This window comes from Perognathus longimembris, chromosome 7, assembly GCF_023159225.1.
Source record: "Perognathus longimembris pacificus isolate PPM17 chromosome 7, ASM2315922v1, whole genome shotgun sequence".
In the NCBI taxonomy this organism is placed as follows: Eukaryota; Metazoa; Chordata; class Mammalia; order Rodentia; family Heteromyidae; genus Perognathus; species Perognathus longimembris.
The window spans coordinates 30839949-30864293 of record NC_063167.1 but is presented as its reverse complement, the minus strand read 5'-3'; the positions used below and the strand labels follow the sequence as shown (position 1 = coordinate 30864293).

At 51.9% G+C, this 24345-nt stretch overlaps 2 protein-coding genes across 9 annotated transcripts in view; both read left to right on the top strand.

The window, feature by feature from the left end:
• The window catches only part of Mknk1 (MAPK interacting serine/threonine kinase 1), a 37974-nt gene extending 34704 nt beyond the window's left edge, over positions 1-3270 (top strand). For 6 of the 7 annotated variants that reach the window (XM_048351226.1, XM_048351231.1, XM_048351229.1 and 3 more), the window contains 3 exons: positions 82-246; positions 1102-1145; positions 2243-3270. In XM_048351226.1, coding sequence (XP_048207183.1) covers positions 82-246; positions 1102-1145; positions 2243-2498 — 465 coding nt within the window. In that variant the 3' untranslated portion in view covers positions 2499-3270. The remainder of the gene's footprint in view (positions 1-81; positions 247-1101; positions 1146-2242) is intronic. The other variant, XM_048351232.1, reaches the window with a different exon arrangement.
• A 9520-nt stretch (positions 3271-12790) lies between these two features.
• On the top strand, positions 12791-15750 carry Kncn (kinocilin). Of its 2 annotated transcripts, none has more exons than XM_048349899.1 (4): positions 12791-12941; positions 13854-13922; positions 14579-14653; positions 15671-15750. In XM_048349899.1, exons 1-4 carry the CDS (start codon positions 12791-12793, stop codon positions 15748-15750), a joined length of 375 nt encoding a protein of 124 aa, XP_048205856.1. The 2 variants fall into 2 exon arrangements, with proteins under 2 accessions (XP_048205856.1, XP_048205855.1); XM_048349898.1 differs by having other exon boundaries at positions 13854-13926; positions 14547-14653.
• Positions 15751-24345: the final 8595 nt, after the last annotated feature.

Sequence of the window (24345 nt, the reverse complement as noted above, 5' to 3'; positions counted from 1 at the left end):
TTGGAACTGGAATGCTCAACTCAATGGCAGGTACATCCAGCCCCCAGCCAGTGTGACTCATGAGGAATCTTCTTTCCCCAGAACAAGCTGTTTGAGAGCATCCAGGAAGGCAAGTATGAGTTTCCTGACAAGGACTGGGCTCACATCTCCAGTGAAGCCAAGGACCTCATCTCCAAGCTCCTGGTTCGAGATGCAAAGCAAAGACTCAGTGCTGCTCAAGTTCTGCAGCACCCATGGGTGCAAGGGGTGAGTGAGTCCCAGAAGGAGTGCATGCCACCTGTACAGGCTTGTGGTGTGGCCATGAGGAAATGCTCATCCCAACAAGAGCCAATCACCAGCCTGGATGGCTGCCCCCAGCTTGAGGGAGGTGAGACAGCAGTGAGGGAGCTGCGCACACAGGGAACCAACTCTTCCCCAAGCAGAGCCCTTGCTTCCAAATACTTGGCTTGAACCTTGGCCATAAACCAAACTCCAATGGAGCCCTCCAAGGGATTTGACGCGTCTCAGCACTGGCAGACATGTCCACCCTAGGAAGCAGCGTCATAGTGTCACCAGGGCCTTGTGATTCCATCCTCTAATACAAAATTGTCACAAGTGAGGCACCAGAATGGCTCGGTGGCTAATCCCCAGACACCAAGAGCGAGCATTCACTGTATGTCAAAGATGAGCTGCAGAGACAATCAAGATCCGGTCCATAGTCACACTCCAGTGGGCAGATAGACAATTGTGAATCAATGTGGCAGATAGGTGAAGAAAGCTCTAGGAGCTCAAAGGGCCAAGCTCCGACCTCTGCTTGGGCTTTGACAGGGAAGGGAACTTCTTCCCAAGAGGAAGTGAGCCTTGAGCTGGACCTTGGAGAGTAGTTGGGACTTTGCCAGGCAAGAGGAGAAGTTTGCCCACTCAGAAGTGGCTGTGACTGCAGAGTGTGCCTTTCTTTTTCTCTCCTCGGAAGCTCTAACCCTGCAGACACGTATGGCCAAGTTCCTGCACTGGGCCGATGCCTGAAGTGTAGTCATTTGTCCACTCTGTGCTGGCCTGAGTGGGGGTAGCCCTTGGAAGGAAAGAGCACCACTTACCCACAATCTGTCCTTCCCATTCTAGCAAGCTCCAGAAAGGGGACTCCCCACGCCGCAAGTCCTCCAGAGGTAAATGCTCCCATCGCACCAGCACCCTTGCTCCTTGGCCTTCACTTTCCCTCAAGCCCTTAGCCATGTCACATTGGAGGTGGGGGACAGGGAGCCCCCCTTTGGGCTCAAGTGCCCTTTTCCGGAGAGTTCCCCTGACCCCTTCTTCTCTACCCCCTGTTCTCTCTCTCTTCCCTCCAGGTAGATCTCTCCCTCGGTTTTCTCCACCTAAATTTGTTTTGTTTTGTTTTGTTTTTTGCTGGCACTTTTAAGGACTTGCAGTATTTTCAGGACAAAGACTTATTTTGTGTGCCCCCTGGAATCTTAACTTCTAGGTGCTATTCGTAGTACAACAGACCTTCCCTGTGGTTATTCGCCAGGGGTGTCTAGGCGGTGGAGGTGGAGGGACAATTTTATCATGTACAAACATCATAGAGTACTTAACACAAACCAAGACAACTATGCCAGCCCTGGAAGATGTAACCCCTGAGACCATGCTTTGTGGTGGGGGCTAAGCCTTATGGGAAACCTCTTGGGGATCCAGCCTCTTGACCGGCTCTTAGGAGTTATATAGGGAAGTTTTAGGTTGCAGTCTTCGTTTATTTGCTCCTGCTGCCCAGCCAGGGCTCCCACCAGACTCCCAGCTGCTCCTATGCCTTCAAATGCCAAGTCTCAGATCCCCCTCAGGTGACTGATTAGGCAGACCCAAGTGCTTGTCATATGCTTGTCATGCCCTGGGTTCCGAGGACACTGACATCGATACACAGCCCCTGCTCCATAGCACTCTGCCCTGCTGGGGGAGAGGGAAACAGTGAGTTTAGTGCCATGGCTGTCTCAGGAAGAGTTGTGTGCAGAGCGGTGGGACCTAGAGGAGGGTGTTCTGGGCAGAAGGGGCTGTTAGCCCTGCCTGTCCAGCCCAGCCAGTGTGGTTTTTGAAGCTCACAGACCATGCTAGTTTCAGTCAAATGAGATTCCAACCCCTGGAAAGAGTAGCTGGTGGGTCAGGAAAATCTTCCTGGGCGAATAGAACCCAGCAGTGAGTGGGCACACCCCAGAGCTGGCCTGGCAGACCCCAGGTTCCACCTCCCTCTTCTCTGTGCCTTTTCTGGTCCCTGCAGAAACAGCAGCACCGTGGACCTGACACTCTTTGCAGCTGAAGCCATCGCCCTTAACCGCCAGCTGTCTCAGCATGAGGAGAACGAACTGGCTGAGGAGCGGGAGGCCCTGATTCAGGGGTTCTGCTCCATGAAGCTCTCCCCTCCCTCCAAGTCTCGCCTGGCCCGCCGGCGGGCCCTAACCCAAGCAGGCCACAGTGGAGACACTGAACCCCGCCCAACACCTACAGGCCTCAACCACACCAGTCACACCGCCTAGACCCAGACCTGTGCCGGCCTTGCACTCTGGGAACCTGTGAGGCCAGCGTCTGTGAGCCAGCCAAGGGGCTGCTCTGAGTCTCCAGCCAGGCTTTTCCTATCCACAAAGGCCCTGGGGTTCCCACCCAACCCCCATCTCCCCTGGGTGCTTGGAGGAAAAAGCTTTTTCCAAAGGGGTTGTCTTTGAAAAGGAAAGCAATCACTTGTCACTTTGCATAATCGCCTACAGCGGGGACATCTCTGCTGGGCTCCACCTGCTCACTGGCTCACAGATCCCATCCAGCCTGCGCAGGGGCTGTGTCTGTCTGGGCTGCTGGGGCTGCAGCAGCCTCCAGGGAGCCAGCTTCAGGAAGCTGACAGGGGCTGCCGGACGCCAGGGCTCCTCTAGGCCTTCACTCTCCCCGTGGCCCTTCCCCTTCCTCTGTCCACCTGGTGTCCTCTCTGCCTGTCCTTTCCCATGGCCAAGCGGAGCCATCCCCTCAATTCAGGAAGGGCAGGGAGCCCCCCCTTGCTCCTCAGAGGGCAGATCAGTCTTCCAGTCTGTAGCACGGAGAAACACATAATCTTTCTTTGCCGTGACCGAAATGTGTTCCTCATTTATCATTCTCTTCCTTGTTTGGGACTGCTGCTAAAGTCATATTCTTTTTTGGTTTTTTTTTAAGTATTTGTTCTTTTAACCATGTTCTTCCAGCAAACAGGGGCATTTTAACTCTGACTGCAAGCCCATGGATTTAACAGAGCACGCTTGCATTTTAAGCAGCTCCTCCCCCACCCCCCCCGCCCCCAAATAATCTGAACTGGTTTTAAGCTGTTACTATGATGAACCCCTTGGAGACAGTGTTGGGGGCAGCATTGCTTGCTGCCCCGGATAAAGAAAGTGTGGCCTCTATCAGACAAGCTGTTGAGTTACATAAAGAAAAAAACAACACATCCACAGCCACTACATTGTGCTTATTTTAATAAAGCTATTTTAAATTCTTAAATTATAGCCATGGCTACTTGGTGGTCTTTTCTTTACCTACAAACCTGAAGACTAAGCCTCAACCTGGCAGGGTAGGGCGAAAGATCTCTTGTAAGGACCTCTCCCCCACATATAAGTGCTGTGTGTAACTACTACATCCGATCCACAAAATAATATTAAGGCTGGGTGCCAGTGGTTCATGCCTGTAATCCTAGCTACTGTGGAGGCCGAGAACTGGAGGATTTTTGTTTCAAAACTAGCTTGGGCTGGAACTTGACAGTAAAGCATTAAGAGGCCATGGGATTATGGGCTCAGGGATCACTTAACCACCTGGACTTCATCTTCCCTCCACATGTGGGATTAAACACACCTAGCAAGTTCTGAGTTCTTTTTTGAGCAGGAAACTTACCCATGCCTGGTACCGAGAGAACACTGATTTCCCTTTGTCGAGAAGTGACAACCATCTGAAATCATTCTGAAGTTGGCATCACTGTAGGTCAAGGTTGGGTCTACAATCCTCTGAGCACTGAATCATCATCTGAGGAGGCATCAGAGAAGAAGGGACAAGGACCTGGTATGAAAAATGAAAACCAATGTGGGTGGGACTGAAGCACCCAGACTGGGCTGGGAACGTGGCTTAGCAGTACAGTGCTTACCTCCCATGTATGAAGCCCCGGGTTCAAGTCCACAGTACCAAGTAAACAGAAAAAGCCAGGAATGGCACTGTGACTTGAGTGGTAGAGTACTGGCCTTGAGCAAAAGAAGCTTAGGGACAGTGCCCAGACCCTGAGGTCAAGTCCTGGGACTAGGGAGGGCAAAAAAAAGTGAAGCACCCAGACTCTGGCTGGCCATGCTCTCCAGGTAGCACTGGGCTGTGGAGGAACTTGAAAGCTAGGCTGAAGTAGCACGATGGTGTTATAGGGAGCTGATTCCTCAATCCCTGGGAATCAACCCTATGCTAGCCAGTGATCTGTTTCAGACAAGATCCTCACCTAGGCAGCCACACAGACACCCGGGGCCTCAGTTGCTGCTATGAGGCAGAATGAGACTTGGCAACATACATTTTAGCCATAAAGGATGCCATGTGGACTGGCTGTTTACTCCTTTCCAGAAAGAAAATTATGAATCCCACTCATTAGTTAAAATTTCTCTTTTTCCCTTAGTCTTAAAAGGACCCCATCTCTTAGGAGAGAAACAGGTCTCTGAGCTATTCCCCCTCTTCAGGTTTTCCTTATTTTCTGGCTGAAGAATCAACTGTCCATCAATGGGGGCTGGGAGGGGAGTTGTCTGAACAGACAACTCCACAAGACTTTCTATCCAGCAAAAAGCTGGGTTGGAAGCATGACCTAAGTCCCAGTCATGAAGCAAGCAAACTGAGCAAACGAAGAGGCTCTGAATTCAAACCCCAGTGCCAGCAAAAAAAAAAAAAAAAAAAAGGAAACAACATGGTAAAGGAAATATTTACTTTTCTGGTTGTACATGAGGAAAGAACATTTATCAGGCATGTATCAGACCTAGAAATGAGAAAGAAGCAGCCTTTGCTTTTTAAGATTCTTCATCAAGAGGGGGATGAGCTGTCAGCAACCATCACACAGCAGACTTCAATGTCCCCTCTACCCACCCCATGCAGGAACAAATGTCTCCTCTGTCTAAAGTATGACTAAGCTTTGATTGAGGAGCTGTTGTGTCCAGGACTACCATTTTCCTGTTAAAAGAGTTGGCAACAAAGATAACCGTACCTCCTTCCCACAGCCTTCATGTACATCAGGCGAATGGACTTGTATCCACACGGTTCCATGCAATAACCTCAGAGCCAGATGAGAAAGCTAGGGTGGGGAGGACCTTTATAAGTCCCCAGGGAGGTGTGGCAAGGAAGTTCTGAGGCACTGCACTATGGGCTCAGGTCTGAGGTCCCTCCAGATGCCTGCACATGTGTGAAGATATTGTTGATTGTCTTCTCTTCACCACAGCCTGGCATGCCTAAGTCTTCATCCTTCTGAAGTGAGGTCAGGTAGAAAAGTAGACCTGCAGAAGCCGAGTCTTTTAACCCAAAGACTTGCAGCCCTTGGGGACCTAGAACAAGCCTGGTCAGTTCCCCAGGTTAGCACAAAAGGAATGTGACTTAAAGTGGTCACCTGGGTCGGTCAAGTACTCTACCATAGCCAAACCCACACCCTCACAGCCCCCCGCCCCCCCCACACAGGGCTCTCCTGTGCTGTGCCCACCCACTTACCTTCCCTCCCTGGTCCACGCAGCAAGGCCACCTCCTTGCTTAAATGCTGTTGTGACTCCTATGGTTTGGCTAGCCCTGTGCACTTACTAAATAACAGTGCATTCTAAGAAGTTTCTGTGTGGTGTTTAATTTTCCCAACAGTTCTGTAAGGTAGATACTATTATTTGACACACACAGTCCCCTCCAACACACACACGCGCACACACACACACACACACACACATACACTTAACATGAAAAGAAAAGAAACACAGTTTGCTTGGGGATATACAGCTAGAAATGAATGTTAGAAGTCAAATTCTTTTCAGATATTCTTAAGACCCTGGGCCTTGATTCCCCAGTTTCAAATCCAGCTCAGTTTCTTCCTAGCTCTTGACCTTAGACAAGTTAGTTCATCTCTGAGTCTCAGTTTGTTCAGCTATCAAAAAGGGTGGATAGTGGTGCTTAGCTCATGGTGTTGCTGTGAACGTTGCAAAGCAGTAAGTATGAAGTGCTAACTGTGGGTCCGGTACACACAGTAGGTGTTCTACAGTGTTAGTCATGATGGTTTCAGTTCCACCTATTATCTTCTGGAACTGAACGATTCAAGCCCCAGTCCCAGAGATGGAAATGAGCTTCCCCTTCCTTCTGCTCCGGGAGTCCTCTGCCCCAGAGGAAGCGCTTGTTATTGGGGACCAGAAGCCCTGGGTTCTAGTCTTCAGGGCTCTGCTAGGAAGAGGCAGACATGGCAGATTTGCTGAGGGAAGCCCTGGATTCGAGCACAGGACTTGAAATGGTGGAAGCCAGTCCAGCAGCTCCAGGGTTCCCACCTGGCTGGACCTTCAAAGAAGAGAGAGGCTTCCAGCCAGCTGGAATAGCTCAGAGACCTCAGACTTGGTAACTCCAATCCAGCTAGCAGGCCTTGGCCACAGCTCCAGTCCTGGTTCAATTAGACCTTGAGAACTCCTGTCCATGTACTTCTGGTCACAGAGATGACCAAGACTTTGTGCCTTTTCATGTCTACCTGCCTGAGTGTTGGGATCTGGACGATCCCTTTCTTCCCCCCCCCACGGAGAGAATGGTAACCACAAACTCTTGAAAGAGCACTCAGCCTGGCCCTCTGCCAGCGGAAGGCCAAAGGCGTGCTCACATGGGCAAGCGCTAAGTTGAGGAAGGGTTGCTGATGCTTCCCATCCCCCCAGTCCCCCCACATGTTACCAAGGGCGGAGGCGAAAAGGAAGGCATCAGGGACACGCTGCGGTGGTGGGAAGCGTCTCAAAGACTTTAATATGGAAGGGCACTTATATAGAAGTAATGGCGGGAAAGAAAGGGGGCTGGCCAAAGGGCCAGTCATAGGCTAGGGAGCATGTCCATCAAGTGACATCACGAAACTTCCTTTGTGGGCGGGACAACCCCATCATGGTGGCACGCACTTGTTCACCTCCCAAGGGGTGGAGGCCAGAAGGTGGGAGGGACTTCCATTGTCCCAAGGCTGGTGGAAGGGCAGCCTTTCCCAGGCCATAATAATCCCCAACACCTGAGCATGAGGGGAGGGCAAAGAGGAGGACCTCTTTCTCTTGTGGCCCACTGCCTCTCACTAGAGCCATCTTCACAAACAGCAAGGCCTTGATCCCATGCCAACTGCTCCAGCTGCTTCAAGTCTGGAGGGGGCCTAGTAAGCAAGGTCCTCCCCCCAAGGCTAACACTCTGGTTGCTATGGTAACAGTTGCCTTGGAAGCCATTTCTCTGACTTCAGCGTCTGAACCATCTAGGAAGGCTGCCTATCCCCCCCCCCCACCCCTGGGGGGAAATGTTAAATTAATCATACTCTGTTCCAGGGTTCTCACCCCTGAAGGAAAATAAACAGAACCAAACCTAGCTGAGATCTGGTTGCCTACTCCTCCCACCCTCACAGCGCATTTGGACACAAGGTACACAGGTAGACATCCTTCAGCCCATGCCGTAGAGAAGACAGGATATGCTGTGGTGGAATCTTACAGATGCCTAGGGCCTAGCTTCACCCTCTGTCCTGTGGCTCCAGGAGGACCCAGGCTCCTGAGAGGAGGGCTCTGTGCTTGGGAACCCATGGGGCCCCCAGGGCTTTGGGACCACTACCTCAGAACTGCCCACAGACAGAGCTTCCTTGAACTCCCTCACCTTTACTGTGAGAACCAGAGACCAACATATGTTTTCTTCTTCAGGGGGAACATGGAAACATCTCTCCCAACATCAGTTAATCAGTGGAGCAGCAGTCATTACCACCAGCTCAGGCACTTTCAATGGTGTTCACCTGTCAATGCTACCAGTAGATGCTATGATTTCAGTACAGTTTGAGTGTGTCTCCCAAGGGCTCATGTGTTGGAACACTAGCCATGTTGGGAGGGACCTATAAGAGGTATGGCCCAGTGCATAATAATTGGGGCACTGGGAAGGAGCATTGTCTTTAGAAGGGATTGATGCTGTTTAGTTGATATGAGTTCTTACGAGGCTTGGTTGTTTAAAAAAAAAAAAAAAGCAAGATAGATCTCTTTGTCCCCACTGTCTAGCATTCTGTCTTGTCATGTGACCTCTTGTTCTCATGTGTGCTCTTGCCCTTGGCATGCTGTCCACCATGATCCATCCCCTATGAGGCCTTCACCAGAGGCCAGTAGGTAAGGTCACCTAACCTTGGACTTGAACCTCCCAACTGTGAGCTATATAAGCCTCTCTTGTAAAGTATTCCAGCCTCACATATTCTGTCATAGCAATAGAAAAATGGATTAAGACAGGCACTGATTATGCCTGTAATCCCTACTCAAGAGGCTGAGATCTGAGGATCATGGTTCAAAGCCAGCCAGGGCAAGAAAGTCAGTGAGACTCTTATCTCCAGTTGACCACCAGAAAACCAGAGGTAGAGCTGTGGCTCAAAGTGGTAGAGTGCTAGCTAGCTTTGAGCAAAAAAAAAGTTCAGAGAAAGTGCCCAGGAACCTGAGTTTAAGCCTTATAATGGGGAAAAAAATGTTAAATACAGTACAATTGCCAGTTCCTTCAACTTCAAATAAGATAATGAAGAAATGCATAGGAAAGCTATGCTAGAGAACTTCCCAACTGAGTAGGAACCTAGGCACATAGGAATTCTACTGAGGATTCAGGGTTAACACCTCTGGCTTTATGGTTCAATAATCACGTAACTGAGAATGGCTTTTTGTGTCTCTCTTCTCCTAGATTGTTTCTGTGCCTTGAGGGATTTACAGTGACAAAGAAAACCCACAAGTTTAAATTTGGACCCCAAATTTTGGAGGTCAGAGTCTCGCAGAATCTGGAATTCACAGATCTCAGAGATGCATGCCTCCACCCTCTGCCCCTAGAACACAGCAAGTGGCGCAGGCACAGTGCATGATGGCAGCATGGCCCAGGAAGTTCTGTCTGGATGACAGTGTGGGAGAGCCACCCTCAGTCTTGTGTGGCTGACAAACTGACACAGATCCTGCCTGACCTGGAATGATGCCAACACTTCAGGAAGAGTAGGAGGCAGAGCATCAAAGAGGGTGTCCAGATTCCCAAACTGCCACCTCTCAGGAGAACATTTTCGTGGACACTTACTTCAGCAACCCCTTCTAAAACTAGTCAGTGCTTGATTGGTTACTGTGACAGAGATGTAGGCTATAACCTGATGCCTAGAGGAAAACTCAGACCTCACCGTGGCAGGAGTTGCAAGGGATGGTGGTGGGTCAGCTGTGCCTATGGGATGCTAATTCCAAGGGCTTCCTCTTTAGGAGGCCCTGAGTGCTCATCCAAGCTCTCTCTGATTTCCTGGCTAAAGCTCCCTTCAGGTGACCCCGAGCTTTCTTAGCACCCTTCTCCACATCAACAGAAGATTGTTTGTTTTTTGTTGGTCATGGGGCTTGAACTCAGAGCCTGGGCACTGTCCCTGAGCTCTTTTGGCTCAAGGCTAGCACTCTGAGCCACAGCTCCACTTCTGGTTTTCTGGTGGTTAATTGGAGGTAAGAATCTCACAGACTTTCCTGCTCTGGCTGGCTTTGAACCATGATCCTCTGATCTTAGCCTCCTGAGTAACTAAGATTACAGGCATGAGCCACCAGTGCCTGGTGGGAGACTGTTGATAGAGACAGAGGATTTTTTTCATGCCCACAACCCCTCCTCTTTATCAATCCCAGGTGGTCATGCAGGTCCAAGCCCTCTCTAAATCCCATCCTCTGTCCAGATGATCTGCCCAGGTCCCTCCAGCCAGAGTATTCTGTGGAGTCCACTCTCCCAGCCTGCCCCTGTCTACTGAACAAGAATTGAGAATAAACCCTGCATGTGAAACCACAGAGCCGCAATGGGGAGCTCAGGCATGATCGGGAAGGCTGCTCAGAGACAGCTGGCCGTGTGTCCCCTGCTGGACAAAGAAGGGGCTTTGAAATAGGAGGGACCTGGTGGACATCCTGCAGGGAGGATGAGGGAGGAAGTGACAGCTGTGCCAGCAGGATATCTGGAGCTTGGATGAGACTGCAGTTGCAATGGTGAGAGAAGGACCAACCAAAAAGAGGTTTGTGAGATCAGTGACAGGATTCTGAGCAGGGTGATGGGACACTGGAAATTGTGTCAGTTGAGGACTGAGGCCAGGCCATGTTCTAAGACTGAGAAGGCCCTGATCCAGTGCCAGAGAATGCAATTAATGATGAAGGCTGGAACTAGGATCTGGAGACAGGGTTCAGGGATCAAGGCTGGGCTGGGTTAGGTTACCACTGCCCAGAGTAGGTCAGCCAGGCAGAGTGGAGGTGTGCAGTCTAGAAGGTCAAAAAGTATGAGCCAAGAACTCCCCTATGACCCAGCAGCCCCACTGTTGGGTATCTATCCAAAAGCCCACAAACAAAATCACAGTAATGCCACCAGCACAACAATGTTCATCGCAGCACAATTTGTCATAGCGAGAATCTGGAACCAACCCAGATGCCCCTCAGTAGACGAATGGATCAGGAAAATGTGGTACATATACACAATGGAATTTTATGCCTCTATCAGAAAGAATGACATTGTTCCATTTGTAAGGAAATGGAAGGACTTGGAAAAAGTTATACTAAGTGAAGTGAGCCAGACCCAAAGAAACATGGACTCTATGGCCTCCCTTATTGGGAATAATTAGTACAGGTTTAGGCAAGCCATAGCAGAGCATCACAAGGCCCAATAGCTATACCCTTAGGAACACATAAGATGATGCTAAGTGAAATGAACTCCATGTTATGGAAACAATTGATATATCACAGTTGTAACTACTTTCAACGTCCTATGTGTATGTGTAGTTTCTATTATTGATGATGTTCTTGTATCACCTTCCTATGGTTGTACCTACACTATCTCTGTAATCTTATCTGAGTATATTGGAAACCGTGTTTACTGGTATTGGAAGTAGGAAATTCAAAGGGAATACCAAATTTGAGAGACACAGGGTAAAAAAAGAGAAATAACTACAAAAGCTATACTTGCAAAACTGTTTGGTGTAAGTGAACTGAACACCTGGGGGGGGAGGGAAAGGGGGGAGGGAGGGGGGCATGAGGGACAAGGCAACAAACAGTACAAGAAATGTATCCAATGCCCAACGTATGATACTGTAACCTCTCTGTACATCAGTTTGGTAATAAAAATTTGAGGAAAAAAAAAGTATGAGCCATATGCCAGCTACCTGTTCGAAGCCTTCTGACTCCAGCCTCCCAGATCCTCTTCCCAATCCTACCTGCCATTACTGCCAGCCGCTGTCAGGGGTTCCCAGGACAATGGGAAGGGCTCGTCCTCTTATCCCACTGGCAACTGGAAGAGTAAAGATTGCCAAGCCTACCTTAGGAAAAGAAGAGTCCTCTAAGATCAAGCTTCAAACTAAGACACCCCCTCCTAGTTAGGCCTAGGACAGGGGAGGAGGGATAGCCTTAAGAGTGAACTTGAAGCCAGATAGCAGTGACTCAGGAATGAGATCTGAGAATTGTGGTTCAAAGCCACCCCAGGCTGAAAGTCTATGAGACTTTTTTTTCCCTTGGGACCTGAGCCCTGTCCCTGGCTTCTTTTTGCTCAAGGCTAGCACTTTACTTCTTGAGCCACAGCGCCACTTCCAGCTTTTTCTATATATGTGGTACCGAGGAATCGAACCCAGGGCTTCATGTATGCAAGTCAAACGCTCTACCACTAAGCCATATTCCCAGCCCCTCTTTGAGACCTTTATCTCCAATTAATCATCAAAAAGCTGGAAATGGAGCTGTGGCTCAAGTTGTAGAGCACCAGGTTTCGGGGGGGCGGGGGGAGAGAGCGAAAGCTAAGGGACAGCATGCAGGCCCTGAGTTCAAGCCCCAGTACTGGCCAAAAAAAAAAAAAGAGTGGACTCTTCTTGTCCCTCTCACAGTTCCTGTCCCTTGAGCTTTGTTCAGATTTCCTTCCATGTCTCTGTCTCTAGGTCTCCAAGTGCAGGCCACAAGAATGTCTCTAAGCCAAAGAACAAGACTGAGCTTTGAACATGTGGCCAGGAAGTCCCCTCAACATCCCTGGCTTCTGAACTTCATGTACAGCCACAAGCTCTTTCTTCCCGCCTGAAAACCAAAAGTAGAACTTGGGCTGACTGCCCAATGGGCTCTCAGGACCCAGGCATGGCTCACATTGCAACTTCATGAATAACTCAGCACCTCCCTGGTACCTGTATCTCGGAGGAACCTGCATATCCCAGACCAATGCCCCACCCCTGCCTCTCATTGCTTTAAACTTTAATAGATCCAGGCTGGGTAGCAGGCCACAGGGAGCTAGGGCAGGATGTCCTAGGTGGGAGAGATTGGACCAAGCTCTTCCAGGGGCTGGGTGGAGACTGGCAGAAGAAGATCCGAGAACCCAAGCAGCCAATGCAGAAATGCAGCTGGACAGGACTCCCACGCGTGGCCCCCAGCACCCAGGGTCTTTAGGGGAAGAAGAGTAAGCTGGAGTGCCCAGGGCAAGGTGGGGCCTGGGGACCCTTACAAGAACTGTCAGATAGGATTGCCCATAAACCCAAGAGTTACCAGCTTAGATGCTTAATGCCCAGAAGTAATCGGCTGTAAGAAAGGGATATTCAAGAGGACAGAGGAGCTCCTGGAAGCTGGAGCAGGTACCTGGATAGGCCTGCATGGACATCCCTATCAGCAGCAAAGACTTCCGCTGCCTGCAGCTGGCCTGCGTGGCCCTCGGCCTCGTGGCGGGCAGCATCATCATCGGTGTCTCTGTATCCAAGGCTGCAGCTGCGGTGGGCGGTATCTTCCTTGGTGCTGCTGGGCTGGGTGAGTAGGCGCTGGGCCGGGGGGGAAAGGGGAGACTTTCCTGTGGGGAGCAGGAACCTGGCAAGGTGAGGGAGAAATGGAGGGGAAGACTGGATCCATAGATACTGGTTGGGGAATGGACATTAGAGGTGGGAGTGAGGCAGCCTTAGGGTTTGGGGTGGGCTGCCCCTGGCAGGGAAGAGGCAGTGTGAAGCAGAGGGGAGCTATTTTCCTCCTTCAACGCTGTTTTTCAGGCCCAGAGGGCTCTTTTATTTGGGGCAGGATTCAGCGGAGTGTTTAGAACAGGTTGATGGGGCCAGCAAAACAGTACCGCTCCAAAGGAGTTCCTTTTCTTCCGCTCTCCGACTCCTATCTGTCCATCAGGCCAGGTGTACTGATATCCCCACAATTATGCTGAGGGCCACCTCATACCCCATTCCCACCATCTTAAGTAAAATTAGAACCTTAAGCTCCAAGCCAGTGCCTCTGAGCATGAGTATCCGAAGTCTGCTAGGCACTTGGTTTAAGGAGGTAATGGGAGGGGGTAGGGACCTGCTGTGTTGCTCTTTCTCTTCAAGAATGCCCAGGAGGCCCTTACACCTCATCCAGCACTGAGAGCCCTAGGGAAGGGGAGAGTGGTGTCAATGGAGCCCAATTCTAGCCAAGTAAGAAGGAAGGTAGCCAACCTGCTCTTTGCCTGGGCACAGTAGAGCCAAGAGCTAATGGCCTTGGCAGTTTCTAACCCTTTCCCCAGATAGTCACAGTCCTCCCAACCTCGATGGGCTGCCTCCATTTACATGCCAACAGCCCCAGTCCGGCACATGCCTAGCACCCTTATAAGCCAGCCCTCGGCTTCACAGCCCACCCACAGCCCTGCATCTCACCCTGATCCCGTTCTCCCATCACAGAACTCCTCTCTGTCTCTCTTCTCAGGGCTCCTCATCTTTGCCTACCCCTTCCTGAAGGCTCGGTTCAACCTGGACCACATCCTGCCTGCACTAGGTGAGCCCCCTTCCTCCTTTCCCCCCAGGGGACCCTCTGCCCCCGACTGCTCAAGGCCCTTGATGTAGAAGCCTGTGACCAATGGTGCAGTCTGTGTGAGTCTATGTGTGAGACGACTCCTGGCTGTGGGTTGGAGTTGCTATCTCTGTGTGTTGTGCAGCAGTCGCCATGGCTACAGCGTAGCAGAATCCAGCCTGTTGCCTGAGCAAAGGCGGCTGAACCTAGGGAGTCCTCCCATGAGAGACTTTCCATCACCTCAAAGCCAAGGTCAGATAATCAAGCCAGATAATCTTCTCTCTCCCCTAAATCCCATAATGACTCTCCATCACCCCTCAGGCCCCAGGACCTCTGAACAGCTCCCTACTCATCTCAGCAACCCACAGAGCACCTCCCTCCTCCCTCTATCCTATAGGGCTTTACATACACACCCCTAATTCTCACTTGGACCCCTACCTCCTCTAAAAACCTGCCCTCTCCTCCAAAGACTCATTTTTTTATGCCTCCTTCCCAATTTAGCCCGGGTTATATGGGATACCTTAAGGAATTCAGTGGCGCAAGGATGGGGGTCTGATAGCAGGAAGAACTTTCCCATCCCAAGCTGGACCTGGCTTGGGAGGGCCTCAGTGACCAATGGTTTGGATGCTCTCACCCCACAGGAAACCTGAGAGTCCACCCCAACCCAGGGCCAGATCATGAGGAGGGACAATCCAGCACCAATGGCAATAAGGAAGGTAAATTCTTGAAATCCTAGAATGCATCTTTCATCTCCCTCTGGCTGGGCACCCTGTGGGCCCAAGAGAAATGCAGGAGGTGTTCCTAACCCAGAAGAGCGGGATAGTTTGAGTACTTCTTCCCCTTGTCTAAACCCTTCTTGCTTGGAGCTGACCTCCTCTCTTGTTCGTCCTCAGGGGTGCCCTGTCTTGCCCAGCATGGACACAGCTGGGGGTAGCACGTTACCCCTGCCCTAGTTTATTTCCCTGGTCTGTTCTCCATGGTGAAATCCAACTCTCAGAACTGACACCTGACACTACTGGAAAATCCCAGGGCAGGAGTGTCTCCAAGGGAGCCCAGCTCATAGCCTCTGCCACCAAGGGCAGGAGGCTTAGGACCCACTCAGCAGAGGCCCTGTTCCAGATGCTATCTCCAGCACTTCCTCTCTATTAACTCACTTCATTCTCATAACAGCCATGTGAAGGAGGGGCCAAGAATCACTTCATTATATATGGAGCAACTGAAGCACAGGGAGATTAAGTAACACACCCAAGATCACACTATTAGGAAGTGGGGGAGCCAGTCATGGGGGCCATCAGCAGCCCCATCATGCTACCCCTCTTCCACACTGTCCTGCTTCTTCTTTTTTTTTTTTTTTGGCCAGTCCTGGGCCTTGGACTCAGGGCCTGAGCACTGTCCCTGGCTTCTTCCCACTCAAGGCTAGCACTCTGCCACTTGAGCCACAGCGCCGCTTCTGGCCGTTTTCTGTATATGTGGTGCTGGGGAATCGAACCTCGTGTATCCGAGGCAGGCACTCTTGCCACTAGGCTATATCCCCAGCCCCTGTCCTGCTTCTTCTTGATGGGCTATCCTGTCCTCACTGGGATGGAGCTATCCCTCTGGAAGGCCCCTCTCTCTATCCACGCTCTGCCCTAGGGTTCCCGGGCACTCCTATCCTGGGTCCTTTTGAGACTCCCCTGACCTGCAACTCCATGGCAATCTGTACTTAGGCAGCTCCATCCGGATCTCTCCTCCAGGGGCCCGCAGCAGCCTGTCCACTGTAAGCAGGACCCTGGAGAAGCTGAAGCCTGGAGGCCGTGGGGCTGAGGAGGGATGAAGCGCTTCCCCGGCCTGCCCCCGCCCTTCCTGCTTGACACCCCTATCTCATAGCCCTCCGGAGTCCAAGCTAGAAGACCCAAACCAGAAGACTGACTAAGCCCTGAAGACAGCAGGCCTGTATTTGCCTCTGGCGGAGGCTCCTCCTGGGGTGGCTGCCAGCCTCATGGCTCACATGCCTTGTCTCTTCATCTGGCTTTTCTTTCTGGAATACAGCTAAGCTTTGATCTACTGAGTGATGTCTCTGGAATCTGAGGTCCAAGAGCTTACAACAACAATCACCACCACTACCCCAACCTGTCCCATCCTGGCCATGGGAGCCACTGATTCAACCTCAGCCCCAGCTGGTCCTTAGATCCTGCAGCCTGGCCCTGGGATTCTAGAGGTCACCAGGAGGAAGGGAAAGCTAGAACCAGATCCTTTCAGAATGTTAAACTCTTAGGCAGACCCTGAATCCTAGTTGAGCTCTAGTCTCCTCACCCCATCATTTCTCTCCTCCAAGGGCAAGCTAACATGTGTCTGCCTCTAAGCCTGGCTTTGTATTCTGAAGGCCTCCCTGCTCCCTCTGCCCATGATAACTTCCCTCTTTAAAAGCTCATCTCAGAGAACACCCTAACCTCATGCTGTCCTCATTCTCTGCCAGCAGCCTGTGTTTCCCTCCTCTTTCCTGAAATAGTTTTTGTCACAAGAACAATTATTAAGCCTCCTTTAATCAACTGAATGTTGCTCCTCTTCTAGCCCCTAGTACCAAGCAGTGCACAGTACCTATTCAATGAAAATTAAAGGCTTAGATTTAGTGTGCAAACAACTCCATAGGCATTCCTAGGGAACCACACCAAGTGTCTCATCTACAGTGGGGTTAGAGGTGGGGAAATGCAGGTGCCCAGGCAGAAGTTCCTCTCAGCACACCTGTACCTCCAGGCACTGCAGAATTGTCTGACATCTAAGACACCTGCTCCACATCCTGGTTTGAGAAGAAGAGAAGCTGGGAATCATCTCATTCTTCCATGATCTTTGTCTTCTCGGAACCTTTCCCTGACTAGGCTTTCATCCCACAGCCCCAAGGCATCATCCAGCCCACTGCTTTGAGTAACTCTGGTCTGTTTCTCCCTCTTGAGAATAGAGGGATGGAGTATACAAAAAAAGCACTCCATGGATGTGGGAGCCAGTAATCATAGTAGAAAAAAATCCATCTCATTGTATAGATAGGAAAGCTGAAGTCTTATGGGACATCTCAGAGAAGGTTATGGAACCAGGCTTTACATCAAGGTCTCTCCCCATGTCTCTGTACCCAAGGCTTGGTCCTCTGCACAGGCACAGGCAGGCCATAGTGGGATGATCTCCATGGAGGGAATGAACTCCACAAATACTGGCCAGTAGAGGAGACCATTCCTCCAGCCCAAAGGAAGTCAACTTTGCTCCTTGAATTTCCCTCCTCTCTACCTCCCTCTGCCTGTCCCCTGGCCCTCTCCTCCCCTTCTTCCTTTCTCTCAACATCACCATGATCAACAACCATTCAGGCTCCTCTTTAATCAATGACAAAACCCTTCCTCCTATGTTCAATCCTCATCCCTGTTCCCCCAAAAGATGTCCAATGTTGGAAGGTAGAGACTGGGAATGTGGGGCCTGAGCTAGGAGGGGCAGGCACTCCCAGGCGTGACCTCCCCAAAGCAGGCCTATGGCACCCCCTAATGCCTAGCAGGGCCAGACACAGAGAGGTGCTAGGGATCCGAATGCACTAAATGAAGGAGTGAACACAGATGGCAAACAGCCATGCCTTTTGGAGAAGATCTGAGTGAAGGTTCAGAGGATCCTTGGAGCTCTTGAGGCCTGGGTCTCTGGTTCCCCTTTTTCCCCAATCTGGACTTCCGGAAGCCTTCTATGGGGGTCGGGGTCATTTGCAACCTCCTCAGGTGTACCACCACCCTCCCAGGTCCCAGCCAAGCTGGCAGGGCAGAACAATAAGTAAGTAGTGTTTGGAAGAGTGACCCCTTGCCTCTGAGCAACAACAGAACCCTCAAACGTTTGGGCATGTGCTGGGCTAGGTTTACCTCCCCTGGCGCGGGGATGCTAAGCTTACTCTCTTATCTGCGCTCCCTTTCTCACCCTCTCCCCTGGCTGCCCGACCTGCAGGCAGGCCAAGGTGGAGTGGGGGAGCTAGGGTAGGCCTCAGGTGCACGTGGCCAAACGAGATCCCCTTTCCTCCCTCCTTACCAACCAAGGAAGCCAGGTGCACACGGAGTCTCAGAGAAAGCTTCAAGAGCAATCTGGTTTAATAGGGGAGTGGCTAACAGTTAATATAGTAATGCTGAGGAGAAAAGGGGTGATAAACCAGAAGCTGGCGATAGGCTGGTGAGCTTGTCCTAGAACCCCTTCATGGGCTAACGTCACTCCCATAGTACCACCCCCTGGGCAAAGCCCGCGAAAAGAGGAGCACATGTGCTAGCTGGTGAGAAGTTGGGGGGAGGGGGGCTGGTCACAAAGCTACCCCTTCTGGTTCCGGACCCAGAGAGGTGTGGCTTGCTTCCACACTGCCCCAGCGCTGGGGGAAGGGCAGTGTCTCGGGATAGCTCTCCTTGCCCTTCCCCCCTCAAGGCCAAAGCTGAATCCCCAACAGGCATGGAGGTGGGGGTGGACAGGGCCCCAGCTCTTTCAGCTGTCTTTCCAATAAAGGCATCCCTGCTTTTCAATATCCCACATATGACCTGTGGGCTTTGGCTGGGCTGGGCTGGGTGCTGAGAACACAGCAGTGGGCCAGAGGTGAAGAGTGCTGAGTGCAGGCCGCCCCTTGAAGGCACACCCTGCAGACCCGAAGGACCAGTGCTCTGGCTGGGAAGTGGAAATGACACATCCTGATGCTGGCCAGGAGGGGCTAAGGCAAGAAGCTGGAGTGGGGGGAATGGGAGGGATGAAGGGCCTGGGCTTCCAAATCTGCAGATGGGGGATGGCTTTAGAAACTCTTCATCGTGGCCATGTCAGGTGGGATTTGTGAATGGCCACATATTAATGAATGAAGGGAGAGATGGGCAGAGATGCCTTCCCAGCTGGACTATTGCAGATCTGGAAAGTCAACACAATGGCTTCCCACCCTGGCCTTGCTGCCACACAGCGCAACCTGGAACCCCCTCCCCTAGCCCCTCTACCCAGTAGGATCTGCCCTACCGCCACCTGCCCTACCGCTTGCTGGTGCTGGAACGAACCCCATCACCCTACCAGGAGATAAAGTCCTGGGCTAGCTGCCCTTGCTAGGGTGCACGTGGAGGTTGGTCAGGGAAGGGGTGCTGAGCCCAAGCTCTGGAAAGCTCTCTCTGTACTGCCCCCTCCCCACCCAGCGCCAGAACCCCCACCCCACCCCCTGGAGTGGAGGGGGGGGGCGGGCGAGGAATCATCTCGGGCTGCAGCCAGGGCCGCCCAGCAGGCAGCTGTGCCCCGTGCACGCCCGGCCCACTCGGGGCAGGTGCGGGCGGACGAGACGGCGGGCGTGGGCCGGGCGGCCGGGCGTTCTTTGCTGGGGTGCCTGAGAAGCATGAAGCTGGAGGCGCGGAGGGGAGGAGGACGCGAGGCGGTAGGCGGGACGTAGCTCGCCGGGGGCTCCCGGGGCCGCGGTCAGCCGCCTACGCCGGGAGAGGGGCTGGAGACCTGGGGAGGAGGCCCGGCTCCGCCCCGGGAGCCGCTCCGAGGGAGGCGAACGGAGCGCGGCCGTGCGCGTTGGTCCTGCGCCGCCGGGCGCGGGGCGCGGGGCGCCCACCCTCCCGGAGCCCCTTCCCAGCGTCGGCTGCGCCGGACCCTCGCGGCGCCGCTGCCCCGGGGCCACCCCGTCGTCGCGCGTCCAGCCTCGAAGTCGGCCCGCGGCGGGCTCTCCGGGCCCCTGGCACTCAGCGATCGCCAGCCCACCCGGACAGACGGCAGGAGAGGGACGAGTCCACGAACCCGCGCGCAGGCGAGTTGGGGGAGGCTGGAGGGTGGGCGAGGGCCGAGGAGAATCTAGAATCTGCCCAGCTCTAAAGTCTAAGGAGGGGGGACGTGTCCCCAGACAAGGAGACGGGGACGTGGGGACTTGCAGTCATGAGAAAAGATGTGAGACAAAGAGGCACGCGGGAGAAGGCGGCTGCAGAGGCTACTTCTGGCCTCCTCAACTTAGTAGGATCTTCCCCCCACACACACCCTCTCCCCTCCCTCCTCCTCGAGCCTGAAGTGAGGAGGAAGCAGACCACAAGCGGACGTCCAGCAACTACCAATCCAAAGGACAAGTGAAGCCAGCCAGGCAGAAGACAAACCTAGGTAGTCTCTGACCAATGCCTCCCTTGGCCATGTATATTCCCTGGGCAATAGAAGCACTGCAGCAAGCAAGGTGGGCTAATCCTGGGGTTCAAGCCACTTGGGGGCATGCAGAACTGGTGCTGGAAAGGGGTCTGAAGTTGGGGAGCCCATGACAGGGAGGGAAGGAGGGACAGAGAGGGGGGCAGGGGTCATCGTAGCTGCACTAGAAGATATAGATGGGGCAGATGGCCGAAGGAAAACCAGACTCAGCACATCCGCTGGTTCCAGATCTCCAGACCTGGGCAGTTCAGCTCACCATACCCAGCCTGGAGGTTTGGCCATTGGTAGAGCACCTACCTAGCATTTCTTTTCTCTCAAATGGAAGATCCTGAGTTCAAACCCCAGTACCACCTAGGGCTGGGAGGTGGGGGGGGGCGGGGGGAATCAGGGCCACCTTGGGGAATTTGGGCTGTGACAGCTACAGTGGGGCCCCAGGCGGGCATGAACAGTGGAGGGGAAAAGGGGGACAAGCAGGAGCAGCAGTGAGAACAGAGAGGAAGCCATGGATGGCAGGGCCCTAAGATGGGTTGGAAGTGTGTGGAGGAGGCCCGCAGCAGGAGGAGGGGCTAGGGCAAAGTCTGGTGTTGTAGCTGAGGCTGTGGACTATGTAAGAGTTGGGGGAAAAACATGTAGCCTAGAGGCAGGGCTCAGCAGACCAAAGCTGGTAGAGGGAAGAGCTAAGCAGAATCTATTGAACTCTGTGACAAGAAGTCAGCTGGCAGCCTTGATGAGCAGAAGCCAGAGTAGGGTGGATGACACTTAGGAAGGAGGTAAAGTACAGACTGTAGGCAGCACTCTCACCAGAGGGAGGGAGTATTTATTAGCTGAAGACTGATGTGGGGTGGGAGGTAGTTTTTGTTTTCAGCACAGTCTGGTGGGGGATGGGGAGTTGTTGAGCTTAGATTAGGAAGGGGGTGGTTCCCTAGTAGTTCAAGGGCCCCAGTAAAGACAGAAGTATGGATGTGCAGGTGGCCCACACTCCCCAACATGGTTTCTTCTCTATCCTAGGCTTAGCTGTGTAGGCAAACACTTGGGGAGGTAGCAAGCTGGACTGAGGCAAAGTTGAGGCTTTGCTGGGAGGAATTGGTAAAAGGACAAAGGGACATGTTCAGATATACCAGAGGAAGCTAGGTGCTGGTGGCTCACACCTGTAATCCTTACTACTCAGGAGGCTGAGATCTGAGAATTGTGGTTCAAAGCCAGCCTAGGCAGGAAAGGCCACGAGACTCCAATTAACCAAACACACACACACACACACACACACACACACACACACACACACACACACACACGGAAGTGGAGCTGTGTCTCAAAGTAGTAGAACGCTAGCTTTTAACAAAAAAAAAAAAAAAAAAAAAAAAACTCAGGGACAGCACCCAGGCCCTGAGTTCAAGCTCCACAACTGACAAAGAAAATAAAAAGATATGAGAGGAGCTGAAATCAGCCAGTGTGGGATCTAGGTCGAATGCATAGAGTGGCAGGTACAGGAGGACCATGGTGGAAAATGTTGGTTTGGGGGGATGGTATGTGATTAAAGAACCGTGACAGCAATGGGCAGTGTGCAGCCCAGAACCTTGACAGGGTTCTGATACACACAGGTTTCAAAGACAGCATAGACTTGGGAGATGATCCTGGCTCTGGCATGCATTAGTACCACATTTGTGACCTTGGGCATGTGATTCATTAAACAGGGATGGAAAGCCTAGGAGCAGGACACTCTAGCTGTAGTTTGGGGTCTATTTCAACTTGTGGCAAAAAGCAGAAGAGCAGAACAGACAAAAACATTTTCTAACCTGCTTTTGCAGTGACTAACCCACTCCCCAAAGAGATAGAACTAACCCAGTCCAGTGGGAAAGGCATTAATCCCTCTTCATGACCCAGACACCTCTTATAGGCTTTCCCTCCCAACACCATCGCAATGGAAACCTATGCTGTAGAGGGGACAAACTGTACTCAATCCCATAGCAGCTTAGAACAGTGTTGGGCACATAGTAGGTGCATAGAAATATGAGTAAGAGCAGGCTTTCTCAGAGGTATACTGGGTCAAAGTGATGCCACAAGTAAGAAGATCTTGAAAGTCACAAGAGGGGTAGGTAGCTAAGGGAGGAGGAAGGAACTAGGCAATGGAGATAAGGAGTCAAAGAACTAAGTGGGGAGGGCTACACAAAATGCTGCAGTACCTTGAGGAGGTAGGGCAGACTGGAAGGGAAGGCATAGCCAGTCTCAAAGCCTCAGAAAGAAGAGTGTTCCCACCCTAGCAGTCTGAGATCTCCTCCAGCTGCTCTAGGAAGCTGAGTGGCAAGAAGGAGGCAAAGGCCCAAGCTAAGGCCAAAGATTCCAATCTGCTCTGGCTGGGAACAGGGCTGAGAGCATGAGGAAGGACTAGGAGGAATCAGAAGACCCAAGGCAGAAGAGACGACAACTTTCCCAGATGGGTGCATGGGTTGATCTAACATATACAGGTCTGTGATTCCTGAAAAAAAAAAGAAAAAAAGGCTGCAGAATACTAGGGCCCTTTGCTTTGCTAGAGGACAGAGCCTGCAAGGATGTAAGGGGTTTGCTGGGTAGAGGCATGAAGACCCACTGTAAATGTGAGGGTTCCATCAGAGTGACTGAATCAGAGCTGCTCCCATCACCTCTCCCAAGGGACCACTTCTCTCAGGCGCCTGCCTCTGCCTCCACTCTCCAGGAAGGGCGTCTTCAAAGGTAGATCTGCTGGGCTGCAGTCTACTCCATCACAGAGGCAACTGGGAATGTGTCTACCTGGTTGTGTATCACCCTGTCTACAGCTCTGTGTGGCAGACAGCTGCAAACACGCTGGCCATTGTGTCTAGCCTTTGAGTGTGCACATGGGTGTGGGTGTGTGCATGCATACACACCCCCTCATCCTCCAGCCTTGTTTGTAGGTTGGAGTATGTGGGGGAGGGGATTACTCATCCGAGTGCCTAGAGTGGACAAAGGCCGGTAGATTGGGTGGAGTGGGGGTGATGGGGACTCTCTGGGCTCTGGGGAGACAAAATTCAGTTAGCAGAAGCTGAGAGCTTGCAGGGTAGTGAATAACCCCCCAGCCAGCAATGACTAATGGCAATATGGGAGGTTCCCTGAGGAAGGGGACAGAGCTGGGGGTAGAGCAGGGGGCTGAAGCACCAGACAAAGAGGCTGCCCAGACGTCAGGAGATTTCCTAGTGAAGAGCAAAGGGTTCCAGTTGAGCAAATGAGGGGCAGGGTCTCATATGGTGGACAGGGGGGCTGGAGCCAGTGGAGGCTCTCCAACAAAGCTCAGGTGTTTCATCCAGAGGTTCTTGGGGCCTTTGAGTAGAAATCTGAGACTGCAAGCCTGGGCAATTGCCCCTGGAAAAGCAGCTGTTCTCGTGCAACACAAACTCTTAGAACTATGGACTGGCCTACAGGTGCTTCAGCCAGAAACCCTCTCTCTAAGAACTCTTGCCTCTCTCAAGAACCACTCCTAGCTTGTTGATGATTACCTGGTTAGTTATAATCAATAACTATACTCTTTAAACATCTCTAAGCTGAGCACCAGTGGATCAAGCCTGTAACCCTAGCTACTCAGGAGGCAGAGATCTAAAAATCATGGTTCAAAGCCAGCCCAGGCAGAAAAGTCCCCATGAGACTCTTATCTCCAATGAACCACTCAAAAAATGGAAGTGGTGCTGTAGCTCAAGTGGTAGAGCACTAGTCTTGAGCACAAAGAGGCTCAGGGATAGCACCTAAACCCTGAGTTCAAGCCCCACAACTGACTCCAAAAGAAATCTCCATACCTTCCAGCAAGCAATAATTCTGGTGCGGGAAAAACATGGACTTCTCAGTCTCATAGTAGTTCAACTCCCAGCCAAGTAAAACTAGGTCCCCATTTCCACCTTTATAAACCTCTGCTAACTGGCTACACACTTCATTTAACTTTTTCTTTCTTTCCTTTTTTCCTTTTTTTTTCTTTTTACAATTACCTGAAAAGGAGTGCCAGTTCTTCCAAGGTGTCCAAACCAATTCAAAATCCCCAGTGCCTGCCCCTGCCCCACGCTGCTTCTAGACTGGACTCTCGAATAGAGCACCAAAGTCTTCTTAGCCAAAGATGGGGTGGCTGAAGAACTCCTTAAGCAGAATGCTTGGCAACTGATATCAGTGTTCTAATTGGATTGGAAAAAGGCTGGTTCTGTTCTGGTTTGGCATAGACTCTCTCCACGATCTTGCTCATGCCAAGCCTCAATTTCTCCCATCTGTAGATGGAAGGCTTGGTTTTGAGTTGTGGTTGGTGATG

What these genes read in the sequence shown, in the direction of transcription:
- Kncn (XM_048349898.1), top strand. Translation starts at nt 12,791, where the DNA reads ATGGACATCCCTATCAGCAGCAAAGACTTCCGCTGCCTGCAGCTGGCC. An exon ending in CCTTGGTGCTGCTGGGCTGG is followed by an intron (nt 12,942 to 13,853) that starts GTGAGTAGGCGC and finishes CTCTCTTCTCAG; the next exon opens with GGCTCCTCATCTTTGCCTAC. An exon ending in CACCAATGGCAATAAGGAAG is followed by an intron (nt 14,654 to 15,670) that starts GTAAATTCTTGA and finishes TCTCTCCTCCAG; the next exon opens with GGGCCCGCAGCAGCCTGTCC.